Source organism: Eurosta solidaginis, chromosome 4 (genome assembly GCF_040869045.1).
Source record: "Eurosta solidaginis isolate ZX-2024a chromosome 4, ASM4086904v1, whole genome shotgun sequence".
Lineage (NCBI taxonomy): Eukaryota > Metazoa > Arthropoda > Insecta > Diptera > Tephritidae > Eurosta > Eurosta solidaginis.
This window is the reverse complement of record NC_090322.1, coordinates 170,172,914-170,193,606: the sequence shown is the minus strand read 5'-3', so window position 1 is coordinate 170,193,606 and position 20,693 is coordinate 170,172,914. Positions and strand designations below refer to the sequence as shown.

At 37.7% G+C, this 20,693-nt stretch overlaps 1 protein-coding gene across 2 annotated transcripts; it reads right to left on the bottom strand.

Moving 5' to 3' along the window:
- Positions 1-1,383: 1,383 nt before the first annotated feature.
- LOC137250607 (late secretory pathway protein AVL9 homolog) lies at positions 1,384-7,914 on the bottom strand. 2 transcript variants are annotated; one of them, XM_067783715.1, is made up of 8 exons: positions 7,569-7,914; positions 7,294-7,497; positions 6,085-6,904; positions 3,407-3,808; positions 3,156-3,336; positions 2,119-2,186; positions 1,716-2,056; positions 1,500-1,636 (listed from the first exon to the last, which is right to left on the bottom strand). In XM_067783715.1, the coding sequence occupies exons 1-8, from the start codon at positions 7,650-7,652 to the stop codon at positions 1,628-1,630; spliced, it is 2,109 nt and encodes a 702-aa protein (XP_067639816.1). In that variant the 5' UTR covers positions 7,653-7,914; the 3' UTR covers positions 1,500-1,627. The 2 variants fall into 2 exon arrangements, with proteins under 2 accessions (XP_067639815.1, XP_067639816.1); XM_067783714.1 differs by having other exon boundaries at positions 1,384-2,056.
- Positions 7,915-20,693: the final 12,779 nt, after the last annotated feature.

The following is a 20,693-nucleotide window of genomic DNA, read 5'->3' as shown; positions in this document are numbered from 1 at the left end:
ATCGCACTGCGACCATTGATCTATTGTGCCCTCAGCTGCTTCACAACACCTCATCCAAGCCGACGTCTCTGATGAACCCTAGCAGTTCACCTGGCTTGAGGGATTTGATGTGAGAATGCTCTGGCTATGGTGAGTCCATAAACTTAGCCCTACGTCTTAAGATTGCGTCACACTCCAGGATTACATGGTCCGCCGTCTCCGCTGATTGATCACAAAACCGACATGTGTTGTTCGATAATATACCTAGCTTTTGCATGTGACTGTTCAGTCTACAAGAATAGCTGTTAGGATTCTTAGGTTAATTTTCGAGAGGCCTATTAATGCCCTATATGGAGTTGTGTTGTAATCCCATTACAATTGGTTGAATTCGCTTTGTCATCACATTGTATAGATTCTCCTAAATTTAAAATTCTGCACGGCGAATTGGTTGCATTAGCTTTGCTATCACCTTGTATAGATTCGCCTAAATTTAAAATTCTGCAAGGCGAATTGGTTGCATTAGCTTTGCTATCACCTTGTATAGATTCGCCTAAATTTAAAATTCTGCACGGCGAATTGGTTGCATTCGCTTTGCTATCACCTAGTACAGATTCGCCTAAATTTAAAATTCTGCACGATGAATTGGTTGCATTCGCTTTGCTATCACCTAGTATAGATTCGTCTAAATTTAAAATTCTGCACGGTGAATTGGTTGCATTAGCTTTGCTATGTATAGATTCTTTGACCGGATCGTGAACCCAGGATCTTCGGTGCGATAGGCGAACCACGCTTATTAAAGTCATTTATCGCGTCACTTACCTCTGGTTCTTGCTTCGTTGACAATTTGAGTTTCTCATGACAGATAAATTAAAGCTCATCCATCCCGAAACGCGTTAACAACTTTCATATTTCAGATAATACCAAATAAAACTCAAGTCAAGAGCTTTAAAGAAAATTTTACTGCAATGGCAATTTGTTCGGAGTTTTTTTATTTTTTTCGCCCACTCTAAAAGTAATAAAGAAGAAATTGTAGCAAAACAAATATACAAAAATAGAAATTTTTTCTAGTAAATTTTTTGGATGATACCATGGCTCAAACATTCAATTCGTTTCAGAAAAACACAATTGTATTTCAGAATAAACGAAATGAAATTTAGAGAAGAAAGCAAGCGTTTTTCTTTTTTTTAATTTGCGGGTTTCCCAATTAATTGCAATACGTTTGCGTTGGAAACTAACAACCAGTGCTCACGATTTTGGCTGGCGCTTACAGAACTAGCCTACAACTAAAATGCGTCTGCCAGTGGTATCATAGTCGCTTCAATTGCACGATCCTGCATATTGTTTTAATTTTGAGCGGGTACGGTAAGATTCCTAATATGTAAAGAGTTCATGTATTATCTCGACACGTTTTTCGAAAATGCTTTTTTCATTATACTTAACAATAGAAACTAGAACTTTTTACAAAAATTATATCTTTTAAGTATAAATATAATTATTATTTATCTTTCCAATCTTTGCTAAAAAAATCATACAATAAATACATCGCCATTGCCCCTAGGTGGCTCATTTGCAACATCAGTCCCGCATGTAGGCGTTTGTAACGGTGCAGCTTTGGGTTTATCTAATACAACAGCTTCACGTCCAATTTCTACAATACCTTGTAGTTGTTGTGTGTTTAGGTTAAGATCATCGATATTATTAGTATTATCGATTGCTACTTTAGTCAATTTACCAACCTCATCCTCATCCAACTCTTCTGCACTATCAATAATCTTTTCACTGCCATTATTACTACTGCCGCTACTACTATTATTGCTATCCATGACGTTTGTCTGTTTCTTTTCACCTTCAACATGTACTATATTCACATTTTCTGGTTGATCCACAATGTTTTGGAATGTTACAGCTATTTCTTCTGTTTGCTCTTGTAATTGTTGCCCACCTGTGTATGTATTGCTCCTAACATCTATGTCACCATCACCACGGATGGTTGGTATTGTAGCAGTTTGTGTAGGTGCTGTTGTTATCGATGACCACCATGTAGAGAATGTACCTTTCGCCTGCGAGAGCGCAACACCTGTGTAAATCGAATAGTGTCGTTAAATATTTAATTGCTTTACAAATTTATTTTGCTCTCACCAACTACCCGACTGGTTGTATTTACAGCGTGGTTAATTTTACGACCACTTTCGCTGTTTTGCATTGTTCTGCAATAAAATTAAATTATGGAGTATACTTATCAAAACTTTAATAACAATTACTTAAATATGCATGCACATTAGGGTGCCTCATCAAAAAAGTTGCTTCAATTGCACTGCAAATTCGAAGTTTAGTATATGTTAAATTTCGGTTAAAACATCAAAAGAAAAAAAGAACGCCACTTCATCATTAAACAATTGAAGGCTTTATATTTCACGTAAGAAGTGTCAAGGATAGAAAATAAAATTTTCAAGTGATGCCTGAAAAACATCAAGTGAAAAAATTGTCCCACATTTTTTAACGTTGACAAATTAGAAGAATTTACAGTCGATAGTAACGTGTTTTGAGGAGTGTTATCGTTGTTGACGATCCTTTGCCGAAGATAGAGCCAGTACGTTCCGGTAACAAGCACCATTAAGGTATAGCCCGAGTATCTTGGAAACGATTTAATATGACCACATTGAACCTTCTAGATCAAGCCCAGCTTCCAAATATCTTTGAATATCAGGGGCTGAAACTGTTATTCCTTTTATAATATAATTCCTTACAAAACTATTAATTTTGGACTTTAATTTTGGATATTTACTTTTCTCTCTTGCTTACAACTTGATATATATTAGAGGGAAGCAACAAATCTGTTCGTATTTATTGGTAATATTTTCCTGTCTTCATTTCATTAACGCAATGGGTTTAAATGCTTTCTATAAATATAGCTTTTGATACGTATCCGCTTTAACCACACGTGGATGCAACCGTAATAGAACAACCCGAATTATATGTGGAAGTATTACGCTTAAAAATTTGTTTTGAAACTAGCACACTCTAGTAGCGTAATAAGGTTATTCGATATTTTAGCATCAGGAACTGACTCTTTAATACTACGAAAAGTGTGTCCTTTGTTAAAAGTTAGAAACTAAGCAACTTTTTTTTGGTTCCCTCGTGATGGAGTTTAATAACTAAAATGGAATATATCTTACTGTGCGATTTTAAGTTTCATATCTGCGACTGAAAGTGTGCCAGCAAACGGATGACCGGGGGGCAAAGCTTCAAAAAATTGCGCATCCGGTCGCACGTCATACCATTCCTGGAAACATTGTGTGCGTTTAAATGACTGCATAAACATTGCATTGAAATGTTCGTTATCTTTGGCTGTAATATCTAATGCAATATGAAATATTATGTAAACAGAAAAGTACAAATCTTATTGCGCATGCATGTTTGTGTATACCATTTGTCACTGCGGTACGTAGTAAAGCTAGAATATAACCTTGAAATTGATCACGTATCCAATGCTCGCTTCCTTCAGCATCTTCCTTCGGAGTCTGTACATGTTTTAGCAGATAATCCATAAAACGTAAATCTTCTGTACTCAATACTAATTGGCGTCGCAGATCTGCATCAATACTCTCAATATTGGCATTCTCTATATCGACTAGCACATCGGCAACATGACGTTTTTGTTGGAATAGCACATTTGATGTACCTATGACATAGCTTAGTACCGATGGATCACCTAGTAGATCCATATATGGCAATGAAAGATATGGCAAAAAGAGATTACCGCTGGCAAATATTGTAATTGGGGCACGATACTCATCCGGATTGATTGCTGACAATGTGCAGAGTGTTGCTGAAAAATATTTTTGCGAAAATAGGTATAGAATGTATAGTAAATATATTGAATCTATAACTCATTTCAAATTATAACATGTGTATATCATCAATATGATCATAGTGCTATCTATCTATCTATCTATAAATCTTATAATAAAAGTCGCTAAATGCCATGTATGCACATAACTTCACACAGAATGCTCCGATTTTAAAACGGTTTTTTACATTTGAAAACTTAGCTACGTGAGATGGTACAGTTAATATAATTTGAAGGTATATATTATAGGGGCGTGGCAAATTGCCAAAATGTAGTAACAAATCATAAAATTTTTGTTTACACAGCTATAACACATAAACGGAGGGATGGATTTGAAAAATTCTACTTTTCAGTAAAACTTTAAATTATTTATCTTCGTTCAGCATAAAAAAAATACTTGATTCCTTTCTTATATCAGCCAAATTGTTTAAACAAAAGTAACATTGTGGATATCATCAATATGATCATAGTGCTATCTATCTATAAATCTTATAAAATAAAGTCACTAAATGCCATGTATGCACATTACTTCACACAGAATGCTCCGATTTTAAAACGGATTTTTGCATTTGAAAGCTTAGCTACGTGAGATGGTACAGTTAATATAATTTGGATGTATATATTATAGGGGCGTGGCAAATTGCCAAAATGTAGTAAAAAATCATAAAATTTTTGTTTACACAGCTATAACACATAAACGGAAGGATGGATTTGAAAAATTCTACTTTTCAGTAAAACTTTAAAATATTTATCTTCGTTCTGCATAAAAAAATTACTTGATTCCTTTCTTATATCAGCCAAATTGTTTAAACAAAAGTAACATTTTTCCCAAAAAACTCGTGTGTGTGATTGTTCGGTGTCAACTGTGCGCGCTAATTGCTTTTGAGTGAGGCATGATGCGACACATACGTACATATGTACATAGCATTCGCTGCGTTATTTAACTTCGGGCGTAGGTTTAGGCATGTATGAATGTACATACATATGTATGTATTTTCATATAATATCTGCTTGACATAGGTATGTACATACATATTTATGCAACATAAATGGATACTTTTTATCCCGTTCTGGATAGGGTCTTGAGATCAAAAGGTGGACCTGGGTAATCCTGGGATATGTTTGTACAATGTGGGCATCAAATGGAAGCTGTTTATGAGTACTTTGATACGGGGTATTTTTCGTACCCGTGGGTGACTAGGGTCTCGAGATATAGGCCAAAATGTGGACCCGGGTACCTCTAGAAAGTGTTTATACAAGAATGATAACAAATGAAAGCTGTTGATGAGTGCTTTAGTACAGGGTAATTTTCATATTTATTTGTGATTAGGTTCTTGAGATATAGGCCAAAACGTGAATCAGGGTAACACTAGGATGTGTTTTTACATTATGGGTATCAAATTGAAGCTGTTGATGAGTGCTTTAGTAGGTTAGTTTTCATACCTATAGGTGACTAAAGTCTCGATATATAGGCCAAAACGTGGACAAGGGAAACACTAGGATGTGTTTTTACATTATGGGTATCCAATTGAAGCTGTTGATGTGTGCTTTAGTACAGAGTAATTTATACCTCTGGGTGACTAGGGTCTCGAGATATAAGCCAAAATGTGGACCCGGATACCCCTAAATTGTGTGTGTAATATGGATATCAAATGAGAGCTGTTGCTCACAGCTTTAAAGTAATTTTCATTATGATATTCGATTTAGTCGCCGCATCAACCTGGCAAAACTGATAAATATGCATGCGAAGCCGAAAAAAAGCATGAATTGATAATACGCACATACCTATTTACATACGTCCTATTCGATTTGCCTGAAATTTGGTATATAAGTTTGCCTATATTAGTATTTACGATCCTTTTTTCGGGGAAGTAGACCAGAGACGGGCTGGGAATGAGATTAGGACTAGGATAGGGATTGAGTTCGGAGTGGGACTGGAACTCGGAATGCGACTGGAACAAAATGCATACTACCCTCTGGGACTGGCAATAAGGGATGAAGAAGAATGGGAAAAACTTGAGAGAAGAGAAAAGAGGGAAGGATAAGGAGACTGAGAAAGAGATATAGTGAGACGAAAATAGAGATAGGTGAAGCGAAAATGACGGAGGGAAGAGTGAATAAAATGATTATTAAGAAGTTAAGAGGGGAGGGCAGAGTTAGAGAGAAAACGCTTTTTGAAATATATGCAGATAGACCAAATTTAGGGCAGAACAACGTCTGACGGGTCCGCTAGTGCATTTATAAATGCTACTCACATGCCAATGTATCTACACTCCCTTCACGTGTTAAAGAGTCGCTTCGCATAAAAACTTTACTTCCCATATCACCACATGCACCTTCTGATGAATCTAGACGTTTTAATTCACGTGTTGACTGTGGCGATGTATTTGTTGAAGCTGCCGTCGATGTGTTATCACTGGCCGCATGACTTCCTGCTGATATTGCAGTCGATATCAAAGTGCAGTCGTCCAATGTGTCAGAAACACAGATATCGCTTTCTTTGTCGCCAACATTTTTATTTTTTGTAGTTAACTTATCTTGTTGGTCTTTTGCCAAATTTGCAATTGTCTTTTCGTCGCTTTCTTTCAATTCAGCAGCTTCCTTTAATATGGAATCTGTAAAGTCAGGCATTGGTGATAGCGGACGGGATGTACGCACACATGCAACTTCCTGAAAGCCTTTCTCTAATAAACGTGGTATTAGTGATGAGATACCCAACAAAAGCACACACATCCCACGTACAGGAGAGCCAAAACATACAACGCGTCGTTGCAATAAGAACAATTTGAATAGTATGAGTGTTTTATGGCGCCAATGTAATACAATTTCCCGCAGAGATAATCCTACGTAAAAATTGCGTAGATGTCGTTGTTTTTCGTCGTCCAGGCAAGCATTAAGCTGTTCAAAAGCCTTTATTAATAATTCTGTGCAAGAAAAATCACCTTTTTCAAAGAACGCATCGGCAATCAAAGACAATTTCACCTCTATATATCCATAGATGGGCAGACGTGCAAGTATTACAATTGATTTTTGTATGGTACTACGTGTCATATCCGCTGTGCGTATTTGTAATTTCTGTAAAGATAAAGGCAAAGAAAAATATATTTAATATAAAAAATTGGAGAGGATATTGAAATAACCTAACTGAAAATACTGGCTTTAGTATAAATAATATGCTGGCGATTTAGAATTTATATTAGATATATTTCTATAGAAGTATGGTCTCATATTTTTTAGTGAAAAGAAATACTTATTGATCCCTGGCTTTTTTCCGCCTGTTAATATATCTTTGCTCTCAAATTTTCCAATAGGTATATCTCCTGTTGTTGTAGTGATAAATACACTCCCCGGGGGCTTAGGGGAGTGGTATCGATGTTGATGGTCCTTTGCCGGACAATTTATGCAAAACCCACCTTAAGTTCTAGCCCCTTTTAGTTATATGTAAATTCTTTGTTTGCACTTACTTCAATGGGTATTTGCCGGTAACAAGATACACCATATACACTTTCCGTTGGCTCAGTAAGGCTGGGCAAGTTAAAGAAAACAGTATCCTCGGTGAAGTTATGTGAACCATCGGGCAATGCCAAAGTAGGCAAATATTTCCAACCTGATGGACATTCGTTTTTACCAGTTGTGCCTGGTATAAGTGGTGGATGTGAAAATTCAACCTATGTCAGACACAAAAAGTTCTTTAATAAATACATGCTTACACACCAATTTGGAAAGATCTCTGTCCCACCTGGCATCCAAGCTTGTGATGAAATCCTACAACCAATATATGAAGTACTGGTGGTTTATTCTCTGTGCTGGTGTATGAAGCCATTGCTTGTCAACTTCTTTAGTTTAAATTTCTTCCACAAATATATACACAGCCGCGACCACCAGTGAGTACACACAATGTGCACTTAAAAACACATTTCGGCCTTAAGTTGCTCCACTCTTGTTTTAATATTGTTGCATTGTTTTTTCTTTTTAGTTACATGCCTTTTTTTAACAAAATTGCATAAAACTTCTGCAAATGTTGGAGAATTGAGTTTTTGCAAATTCTTTGTTACTTCACAAGACGTCAAATTAATTGTGAATGAGAATAAGAGATACGACTTTCTGTTCGATTCCATACTAAATCGATAAATTTGACATTCGATAACTAAATTTTCTACTCGATAGTTTGTAAGCTTTATATTTATGGATCGAGTTTTGGAAAGGCGTCGAGTTGGAAGGCTGCTCAACTAGAAAACTTTTTTTTAAAAAATATAATAAAAAAGCGAATTTCACAAAAATAATTAGGTAATTATCTGTCAAGTAATCGTAGAAAATATTCCATTTAATTATGAAAATGATGTAAATAAACATCATTCTTATCAAATTTATAAATTTTCTATTCAAGTATACATAGGCTTGGACCAGACCTCTTAAATAATGGTAATGATTAGCCGTTCCATTGATTATTTTCTTTAAACGCCATTTAATGATTACTTGCCATTATTTTCTATTTTTAATGATTACTTTTCAATTGATTACAAAAATAATCAAAAAAAAAACAAAATCATGTTTTTTTACGATTATTGAAAAAAATAAAAAAATAAAAATAAAAAATAATCAAAAGTAATCAAAAATAATCAAAAGTAATTGATTCTTTTTGATTTTTTAAAATTTTTTTTTGATTATTTTTCCGCTTTGTTGAAAGAAAAATTTTCGTTTGTGGCATGCACGGGATAATTTCTACATACAAGTACATTTTAGGATGCAATAGTAAATCGTAAACGCTTATCGAGGCGAATATGTACATGCAACATATAGGGCGAATGGTATATGAGCGTTGATTCAAACATATTCTCTGGTAAGAATGATGTAATAACGACAAGATGGTATATGTAGTGACAGCTCATTTTGAAAAATCCCATATTAAACGAAGGATGAGAGAAAGGGGCAAAAAAGAAGGGGCCCTTTTGTGAAATAGTATTAAATCTAGTACTTTTTTTGGCAAAGCACGAAACTAATATTTTGGAATTTGTTTATTAAAGAAGTGAATATAGGCCAAAGCGACTGCCGCGGTAAATAGGTAATGTGTCGTTTTACTATAACGAGATTTTTGGTATCCAGTTCAAAATACTTTAGAAACAAATGTTTAGTATTTTTACTTAACGGCATCGTCCTTCGACAATGGTTTGATAAGCGGTTCGAGTGTATTTCTGTCAAAAAAACATTCCCAAAAAAAAAAAACAAATAATAATAGTATAGGTCCCGCCAACTTTTGATTATGCCAAATTTTGTTTCGAGAAAGGTTATCAAAATGCTTATCCTGCAACCAATATGCCTTTAGCCCTTCTGTGGACAGAGGACCAAAGCCAAAGAGAGCTTCGGGTCTCCCTTGGTGGTATGTTTTCTTCTTCTGCAAGGATAAGATAGTGTATATTGATAACGTGGTTCACCGACCGCGACCCAACAAAAGCGTTTACTGATTCTGTATGGATTTTGCTTAGGGCTCCTTGGTATGTAGGTGCCTGATCTCATCTTATGGAGATGTTTCCTTAACCCTCTTGGAGGCGGGGCTAGATCAAGCAGTTGTTTGCTAGAGTTTCCTGGTTTGTGACTAAGCAAAAACTGTCCCTTCAGCTTTACGTTATGCTCTTTAATTTTGAGATCTTATGCCTTACTTTATAATGCTATCAGGGGTCATAAGAATACATCCCGTGACAGTTCTGAGTGCAGCAATTTAGCAGGCCTGCAGTCTTTTCCAGTGTGGGTTTTTAAGAGCAACCAAACTGATGCCGCGTAGCAGAAGAGCGGCCGGCCAATTGCTTTGCAAGTGGCTAGCAACGTTCCTTTATCTTTTCCCAAAGTACTGCCCGTAAGCAACTTGAGAATTTTGTTGCGGCATTGTACCCTGGATACAATTTCGGGTGACATGTGACTTGAAGGTGATTTTGTTATCGAACGTTACCCCTAAGATCTTTAGGTGACTGACATTCGATAACGTAACACCATAGACGTCCTAAACAGAGTGGCCCTGGTTATGGTCGGTGATAGTGCCAGGTCGCGTGATGTGAAGAAACCAGAAATATATAGGGGAGATAGCGATTTATTCTATAAACTAACTCGTTCTTTGGAGGGCCAGGTCCTGTTGTCATTATCGTGCAGTCGCCGGCGTAAGAAATAATGGTAACTCCCTTCTCTCGGAAGGGAGCTTTGATATGTAGAAATCAGTAAAACAGAATCGTGGATGGAAACCACCCAGTGGCACCCCCCGTTTAAATTTACTAGACTTTGAAGTTTCGTTCCTAAATAGAATTTTTAGACAAGGAGGAAGAGGTGCACCTTCTATATCTTGGAGTAGCGCACCGTAGTTGACTGTGTCAAAAACTTTCGGCAGGTCGAGTGCCACGAGCACCGTCCTATTATGGGGTTTTTCCTGGTTCAGTCCGTAATTTATCTTCCCCTACTACCGAAAGGAGTGATTTCGGTCGATACAACTCACCTTCGTTACCTGGTTTCCCAGGTTTAAAAAGTGGAAGTCTCCTTGCCGTTTTCCATTCTTCGGTAATGACGATGGACTTCAACGATAAATTGAAAATGTGCGTCGGATAGCTTACCCCCTCATCACCAAGGTGTGTCAGCATTGGCATGGCTATACCGTCTGGTAATGGACCGCACGTCGTGTTTGCGTTTATGTGTCCGTCGGTTTACAAATAGTATAATTAGTTTTATTTAACTTTGGAACAAAACCACATAGCTGCTTTGCAAATGGTTAGCAACGTTTCCAAACATATAAAGAAAGTGCACATGCATTGCATAACGAAAAAAAAACTCGATGGTTATTATATAAGAATTATATTTCTCAGTAGACACCATTTATATGCGGAGCAGGAACATTACTGTCCTGCGATTCACGTCTTCTTCGTTCTGTCGTTGACGATTAAGTAATGGATGGGGTGCTAGAGACTGTAACTATTTTCGCTACGATTCGACCACCAAGATGACTATAAGTTGTTCCAAAATCACAGGGCGTACTGGCTTTTCTGGCTCATCCTTACTTAGGTAATCCCACAGCTCTTTACCTCTTTGGAAACCCAATTTTGGATCGGTGGCAATCAAATCAGGTGCATTCAGCTTTGCGTCTGGTTTCTTGCATCGCCGCCAACAAACCCTATAAATAAAGTTATAAGAACTTATTTAAAATAATATCTATCAGTATTATATAAATTATAAAACATCTTACCATCATTTAACGCTGAAAATTTGGCAAATTAAAATAATTTAGTTGAATAAACAATACATTTATTTAGAAATGTCACTAGTTTGAACCATAGAAAAGTCAACACAAAATAGAGTTGGAGAAAAAAAGTGATGCCGTTTCATACTTTTCCAGGAAAATAAATTTGAATGGTTTTTACTACAATTTTTCCTCTGCCAACATCAGTCACCTTGTAATTGCATCATGTCTGGTAAGTATATACACATGCACATTAGAGTGGCCCTTATTTTCCAAAGTGTTCCGATTCTCGATCTCACCCCCTAGAACTATGCGAATAGCCTAAAAACTAGAATATACAAAGTTTTAGGTCAATCGAAAAGGGTTAGAGGTGGCGCAAAGAGCTTGCAATCCTGAAAAATTACGAATTTTTACAATTTCTAAAATTTAGTCAATCCTTTATGAAAGCAAAGATTCGACTATTGCTTCTTGGTTTTAGTATTACAAACAAAAATAGATATTTATTGAGTTTAGTTACACTGAACAGTTAATTTACATAACAAGACTGATTTAATATTTGAACGTATGAATACGAGTGGCCGCTCTTAATCGCGTCTTAACGAATACTGCCTTCTCATGCTGGATTGATGTTGTTCGTTAGTACATTCAGGGTTGCAGGATACTGCTACATAGATTCGAACGCAAGGTTGCTTATAAATTGGAAAGCAGGGTGTTACAGTCGGCCATCCTGCTTATGGGGCGACCTCGTCCCCATCATCATAGTTGCATTCTAAACAGTCGTCGATATCATCTTCGATAGGTAACTCGCACCAGGGTTTAAGCTTGTCCACCGAGTAGACAGATGCGTAATGTTTGCGACAACGATTCGACTGAGGTAGATCTTCGACGACGTATCGATCTTTTTCGAGCTTTTTAGTGATAATAAACGGACCCTTGTATCGCGGTTCGAGCTTTCGAGAGGAACCAGTGCTAGGGGGTTCGTTCTCCGCGAGCACCAGGTCACCTTCACTGAATTGTTTGGGTTTTGCACGTTTAGCGTCGTAGCTTAGTTTTGCTAATGCTCGTTTGTCATTAACTCGATTTGCCGCGGCAGTACGCAAGTTTGTTAGCTCTTCGTCGTTAAGCCACTGTTGATCGTGAATGCTCGAAATGATTTTGTTCTTGAGTATATCTCGAGGATGAAACCCGTAAAGTAACTCGTATGGGGTACATCCGGTCGTTGCGTTCTTCATAGTGTTGATACACCACTGGACGTTGCGGACATTATCGTCCCATCGCTTATCATTTGACGTTGACGGAAGTAGCATAGAAAGTATGGTACGGTTGGTGCGTTCGGCGTGACCGTTTGCCCTAGGCGTACGGACAGCTGTGAGTATATGTTTGACGTTGTTTTCGGCACAATAGTTTCGGAAATCTCGAGAGGTGAATGCCGTTCCACGGTCGGTTACGAACTTTTCAGGCATTCCCGTGAAGCTACACATGTCGTTCAACGCCTCAATAACACTTTTAGTTGCTGTGCTTTTAACTGGTCGTAGAAATGTAAACTTGGTGAACGAATCGACGATAACTAAGAGATGTTCGTTACGTTTCGCGCTTTTAGGAAACGGGCCTAAGTGATCAATATGCACCGTCTTGAAAGGTATCGGATCAATGTCATCGTAATGATAACATGATTCTTCCTTACCCTCCTTTCGCTTATAGTACGCACAATCGACACAAGTTTTTATGTAGCTTTTCACAAAATTGCGCATTCGAGGGAACCAAAGATGTTCTGTTAGTCGTTGAACTGTTTTATCAACACCCATATGTCCGGCGCGATCATGAGCGTCTTGCGTTACTCGATGTCGCAATGTTTTGGGGACAACCCATAAGGTTTTGTTGTTGACGTTGCGAAACAATCTACCGCTTTTAAGTACGTAGTCACCATCCGTAGTTTTGTTCTTAGAGCAAATTTCGTTTACAATTTGACGTAATTTGGCGTCTTGCAGCTGCATGCTAAATAGCCAATCGGAATCGTCGATGGCCACCTTAGATATGCGAAGATGAGCTGTTTCAGCGTTGGAAGCTTCCTCTACAGGGGCACGACTTAAAGCGTCGACGTGCTCCATCCTCCTGCCAGCTCTGTGTTGAATTTCGATGTCATAATCCTGTATTTTGAGCCACCATCGTGCGATACGTGGTACTAACTCTCTCTTCTGCATTGCTGTACGTATGGCGCTGCAGTCGGTTCTCACCGTCACTCTCTTGCCGTATATATAGTACTTGAAGCGCTCAAGTGACTCTACGACCGCTAAAGTCTCTAGTTCGAAACTGTGAAACTGCTTTTCAGTTTTGGACGTTGCTCTACTGAAATATGCTATGGGCTTTAGACCGTCACCATCTCGCTGCAGCAGAACGCCAGCCAAGCCGATGGCGCTTGCATCTGCGTGTATTTCGTGCTCTGCGTTAACGTTGTATGCGACTAGTAGAGGCTGCGAGACTAACTTTTCCTTGAGCTGTTCAAAAGCGTCACTTTGTTCGGGCAGCCACACGAATTTCGTTCCTTTCCGAAGTAGTTTTCTTAGAGGTTCTGAGATTACAGCGTAACCTGGAACAAACTTTCGAAAATAACCGCTAAGACCAAGGAACCGACGTACGTCGCTTACGTCCTTTGGTGTTGCAAATTCTGATATGGCTTGCGTTTTTACCGCACCAGGAACGATGCCTGCCGGAGTTATTTCGTGTCCCAGAAACGTTATCGTCTTTCGCATAAAACTACATTTCTTAGCGTTCAGCGTTAAACCCGAATCGCGTAATGTTATTAGAACACGTCGTAGTTTCGAAACCATTCCCTCTGGCGAATTGCTACCGACCAAGATGTCGTCCATGTAAACCAGCATATCGCCCGGCTCGGTCTTTTCTTGAACCCTCGCCATTAATCGCTGGAACACAATGGGTGCATTGGTGAGGCCAAAAGGCATTCTCTTGAATTCGTATAAGCCGTCTGGAGTTATGAACGCTGTATACTTTCGGCTGCTGGGTGCAATGGGTATCTGATAGTACCCGCTATTCATTTCCAGCACCGAGAAATACCTGTACTGCTTCGCTTCGTGTAGGCGCTCTTCGATGTTAGGCACGGGAAAGTTCTCCTTCCGAACTAGTTGGTTTAAACGTCGATAGTCTACGCATAACCGATCGCCGCCGTCTTTTTTCTTGACCAAGACGAGAGGACTCGCGAATTCGGAGCTTGACTTAGTGATTATGTCGTTATTTTTAAGTTCTTTGATCATTTGAGTAACTACAGCCCTTTTTGGTGCTGGCACGCGATAGGGTGGTTGTGAGATGACTTTATTACCGATTATATCGATGTGCATTTCGACCAGACTAGTTTTACCGATCCCGTTTAAACCTTCCGCGAACACGTCTTCGAAACCTTTAAGTACACTCGTAATTTGTTCGTGTTGGCTTTTATCTTCTGAAGCGTAGGCTAGCTGAGAAATGTCGATATGTTTAGGTACGCTTTGCGTCACGACCCGTTTGTTAACGAATATTGATTTCCCGTCACAGACCTCTAGTTTCACCGACGAATTAGTTATAATATCCTGGCCGATTAGGAAATCTGTTTGAAGCATAATATCGTCAACTATGTAAAACGTTGCATCAAGCGATAATCCATCTACCTCAATAGTCAATGAACACTTTTCTCGAATAACATGGGCACCGCCACCGAACCCTTTTAATTGTATTTGACATTCTTCCCGTTCTGTACTGAGTGACTCAATGACTGATTTACGGACCATGTTGCACTGACTACCGGTGTCTATAAATGCTTTAAACTTTTCTTTTTTAACGTAAATATATTTTGTGAAACATTCATCCAGTGATGATGCCTCTAATCGACGTATTTCTAACCCGCGTTTACCGCAGTTCTGGGATTCACTTTTTGGGTGCACCTTATTACATTAAACGCACCTTGCACGACGTTGGGGTTTAGGGCATTTGCTCGAAATATGACCAGCTTCTTTACAATTAAAACACGTAACAGATGATTTTACATTACTGCTGGTTGGGTGCTCCTGCTTGCTGGTGGATGCGTTTTTCGGTTGGGTATCAGTAACTTTACCGCGATTCAACAAGTAGTTTTCGATTGTTTCGCGCATTTCTTTCACGGTCTTAAATTTTGTTGCTGCGATTGCGATTTGTAAGTCTCGGTGTCGTAAACCTGCGCGGATATAATTAATTATTGCAGATTCACTTAAGTGATACTGTTTACCGAGAGCGTATATGCGAAAACAATAGTCATTCATTCGCTCACTCGTTTTCCGAACGTTATCGCTCATCGCGCGATGAATTTGCGCCTCGTCGAGATGGATGCCAAATTCTGTTACCAAGTCTTTCGAGAATTCATTCCACGTAGTGTGTACTCTGGGCAATGAGTCGAGCCACATACGAGCCGCACCGCGCAGTCTGCTATACACGGCTAACAAAACACACTTCTCGTCGAATTGGTATGCTCGTACGACACTACTAACGCGATCTGTGAACTGTTCCACGGTTAACGACTGGGGATTAGTTGGATCGAATTCGGGAATTGTCTCGCTTATCTCTTTGACCGTTTGACTTCTGCCGCCCGTTTCTAACGTGCTCACCTGCGAAATTGGTGGGGAATCGGTACCTCGATTGTTTTCATTGTTATTTGCAGTTGTCGTACCTTGTTGCAATAGCGATAGAATATTGTCTATACTAACACGTAACTCATTTACTTGCGCTTGCAGATTAACACTTGCAATACCCGTTTGTTCGCTAGGTAGCTGAATTTCATCGGAATCTGTATTATCGCATAAACGTTGTATAAGCTCGGCGCGAGTGCCTGAGGTTGGCAAACTTTTTTGACTTAGTATTGATTTAAGTTGCTCGATTCGCAGATCTGAAATCTTAACCGACATTGTTGCGTCAACTGACATTTCCGTGTATTGTTGTGATCGCGTTTTCATAACATTACAAGCTTTTATACAATTCGTTACGATTCTTTTATTTTGTTTACGTTTTTCGTTTTGACGTTTATGTTCTATACGTTGATAATTACTTCTTATTTGACACTCGTTCGTTTCGCTTACTTTTGTTTACGTTTTTAGTTTTGACGTTTATTTTCTACTCGTTATGTTCGCTAATCGTTGATTTTCGTTTTGCTTATGCACACTCGTTCTCATAAGCTCATGTACACATATCGTATTCGTTCGCACTTTCTGCGTTTATGCGCATTCAAAACTGTCTGTATATTATGCGTTGATCGTGTCAGTCAAACGCAAATATTTCACCTTCGCTTTTTTTTGTTATTTCCCCAGTGGAGAGTATCCACGGAAAATTTTACCGGCGTTGGTATAACTGTGATTTCCCCTGCGTAGCGGGCAATCAATTCTCGAATGTTCTCAACATTTGGGTTAAACTTCTACTGTACCCATTTGTTAAACGATTTGGGTTATGCTTTTCTGCACAACACTTTGCGAATTTTAATCGATTTTTGGTGAAATGGCGAGTTTGCCGTCGCTTAAGCGTTTTCGACGGAGCCGTTTGTGAAAAATTACACCGTTTGAGATTCTACTTGCGCGCGCACTTAACTTTGCCACTCGTATTCGATTTAAGGCCGGTCGTCCCTACTTCTGAACTGAAAGCAAAGATTCGACTATTGCTTCTTGGTTTTAGTATTACAAACAAAAATAGATATTTATTGAGTTTAGTTACACTGAACAGTTAATTTACATAACAAGACTGATTTAATATTTGAACGTATGAATACGAGTGGCCGCTCTTAATCGCGTCTTAACGAATACTGCCTTCTCATGCTGGATTGATGTTGTTCGTTAGTACATTCAGGGTTGCAGGATACTGCTACATAGATTCGAACGCAAGGTTGCTTATAAATTGGAAAGCAGGGTGTTACATTTATTTGTTATGTGCGACACGTAATTTATCGTATTATTAGTAAGTTCTAGAGATATTTGACTTTCAAATAAATCTAAAACAACAAAAATTGAGGGGATGTGTGGAATAACGGTATAACTCAAGAATCAACCTTTTGAGAAAAAAAAACTTAACAATGCATGTAAACATAAATTTATAATAATCCTACTTGGTAGGATTTTAGATAGCATGATTCTTTGATAAGAAAAAGTTACAAATTTTATATATACATATCTTTGTTAGAAAATGGATGATTTCTTTTTTTTTTTTTGAGTTATACCGTTATTCCATAGATCGAATATCAAATATTTTGATTGAGATACTTTATTAAACAAAATAGTAAATACATTAATAACCATTGTTAAATACATTATATTCTATTATTTAGATGTGCTTATAACTATTTGTTATTTCCTTTTGTTATTTTTAGCAATCTTTTTTTTTACTACTTTCATCATTTTTAAACTTTTTCTATTTTTAACAATGGTGTTCTCTGTCTGCTTAGTCGTTTTTTAAACCACTTCAATTCTTTTATTTTCACTTCTTTCTGGTCTACGGCATTGAATATATTTTCATACCATTTCGATGCTTCACTACTGCAAAATTTTATTAGAGAGTTATACCGTTTTTCCATAAATGAAGCTAATATCTTTGTTAAATATCACTATTATTTTCTACGATTAATATGGTATGTGTTTGTAATCGTGCTGTTTTTATTTAGTTGATTTATGGAAAAACGGTGTAACTCGACTTATACCATTATTCCACACATCCCCTCAATTGGTCAAATAATAATAAAGTTATAAAATAAATTATGCCTTAAACACGGTGTCATTACTTCAAGAATGTGTATATAATGGGTATACGTAAACGAGTTTGTTTAAAATTTTTTTTATTATAACCTTTTTTGAAAATACATTTTTAAAACATATACATAAACATATCTTGTAAAACTTTAGCTGACACGTATATAATATTATTTCCTAGGATCTAATTAATGATGATTTATTATGTGATTCAAATTGTTTTTTGTAATCAGTTACAACTTGTAATAAATATTGTTTATCTTGTTCGTTAAAAACTTTTTTATTGCAATGATAGATATTTTTTTATTAACATTTCGGTATTTATAAATTTCTTTAATAAAAGATAAATCTTGAAGAGGTGCTCTATGAGGATTGATATAGTTAAACCAAAGCTTAACATAGAATTATATAATAAACGCGCATATACTTACTATCGAATTCTCTTCATACTCCGTTAGTTTAAACTGTTCACGAAATAAATAGATTTTTAAGCAATACAACAATGCCTTAGACATCCACCGAGCATGATGAGTGGACTTTGGTACTAAAAACTTTATGCCATCACTTGCTCCTAGACATATAGACGTTAATTCCAATAATTCCCTATAGTCATCTCTTACTATTTTCTTTTTCAACTATTCCTTAGAGGGTTTTTGAAAACAGTATCTTTGGTATCGCTTAAAAGTAATTTCAATTCGTTATTTTGTACCAAATCTCTAAAACTACTTTTGTCGATGTTTTTGCAATTTTCTAGAATCGCCGAAATAACTGAACGTCCAAACTAGTATTTACTGGAAAATAACTCTAAGCAGAACTTCATAAATATGATGACGACAAGGTAGATAAAAAGTTTTCACTCAAGTTTTCTTTAATAACGTTGCAGCTCCTTTTATTACGCCTGTGTTAACCGATGTCGTATCAAAACAACACGCCACAATATCATCCTTCAGATCCTATTCAAATAAGAGTTCATGCAACGTATCAGCTATTTCCGAGCCTGTTGCAGCATATAATATTGGAGCTCCTATTAACTGTTCGCCATTCCTGTAAGTAACAATAACTGGAAGACGTTCCAACTTTTCACGACCTGTTATTTCTGGAAGTAGTTTTCCATCCCAATGCAAAGTGCCGCAATTTATCTATTTAATAAAACTTACTATTAAAAATTTGTTCATTCAAGAGCAGTATAGTTTTAATAAGAAAACGTCGAAAGCAAATCTGTTTTGCCCTGTAACTCTGTTACTGGTCGACCGGTTTTGAAGATTGTGTCCATTTTAATCTAATTACGGTATGGAAAAGCAGTAAATTGTCGTAGGGTTTTGACTGCAAGCCCTTTGCGCCACCTCTAAATCTTTTTTGATTGGCCTAAAACTTTGTATATTCTAGTTTTTAGGCTATTCGCATATTTCTAGGGGGTGAGATCGAGAATCGGAACACTTTGGAAAATAAGGGCCACCCTAATATACATACGTGTAAAAAAACACGGCTAATGTATATTCTATAATATAAAAATAAGTCGGGTTTTCCTTCCTGACGCTATAACTCAAGAACGCACGAACCCATTTCCACGGTTGTGAATTCGTTGGAAAGGTCTCTGGCTCCGTGAGGTTTATAGCAAAGAAAATTCAGGATCGGCGCACAGGGTTTCGAGATATAGGCCAAAACGTGGACCCGGGTACCCCTAGAATGTGTTTATAGGATATGGATATCAAAAGAAAGCTGTTGATGAGTGCTTTAGGAGAGGGTAATTTGCATACCCCTGGGTGACTAGGGTTTCGAGATATAGGCCAAAACGTGGATCAGGGTAACACTAGGATGTGTTTTTACATTATGGATATCAAATTGAAGCTGTTGATGTGTGCTTTAGTAGAGAGTAAGTTTTATGCCGCTGGGTAACTAGGGTCTCGAGATATAGGCCAAAACGTGGAACCGGATACATCTAGAATGTGTTTTTCCATTATGGGTATCAAATTGAAGCTGTTGCTGTATGCTTTAATACAGAGTAAGTTTTACACCGCTGGGTGGCTAGGGTCTCGAGATATAGGCCAAAACATGGACCCGGATACCCCTAGAATGTGTGTGGATTGTGGATATCAAATGAAAGCTGTTGCCAAGAGCTTTAAAGTAATTTTCATTGTGATATTCGATTTAGTCGCATCAACCTGGCAATACTGATAAATATGCATGAAAAGCCGAAATAAAGACATGAATTAATAATACCCACATACCTATTTACATACGTCCTATTCGATTTGCCTGAAATTTGGTATATAAATTTGCCTATATTAGTATTTACGACGATTTTTTCCGGGGAGTAGACCAGAGACGGACTGGGACTGGGACTGCGACTCGGAGTGGGACTGGGACTGGAACAAAATACATACCACCATCTGGGACTGGCAATAAGATATGAAGAATGAGAAAAACTTGAGAGAAGAGAAAAGAGAGAAGGAGACTGAGAAAGAGATAGAATGAGACGAAGATGGAGATGGGTGAGGCGAAAACTACGGGGGGGGGGGGGGGGGGGGGGGGGTGAACACAAAGATTAGGAAAAGTGAAAAAGACTTAGTGATTATGTCGTTATTTTTAAGTTCTTTGATCATTTGAGTAACTACAGCCCTTTTTGGTGCTGGCACGCGATAGGGTGGTTGTGAGATGACTTTATTACCGATTATATCGATGTGCATTTCGACCAGACTAGTTTTACCGATCCCGTTTAAACCTTCCGCGAACACGTCTTCGAAACCTTTAAGTACACTCGTAATTTGTTCGTGTTGGCTTTTATCTTCTGAAGCGTAGGCTAGCTGAGAAATGTCGATATGTTTAGGTACGCTTTGCGTCACGACCCGTTTGTTAACGAATATTGATTTCCCGTCACAGACCTCTAGTTTCACCGACGAATTAG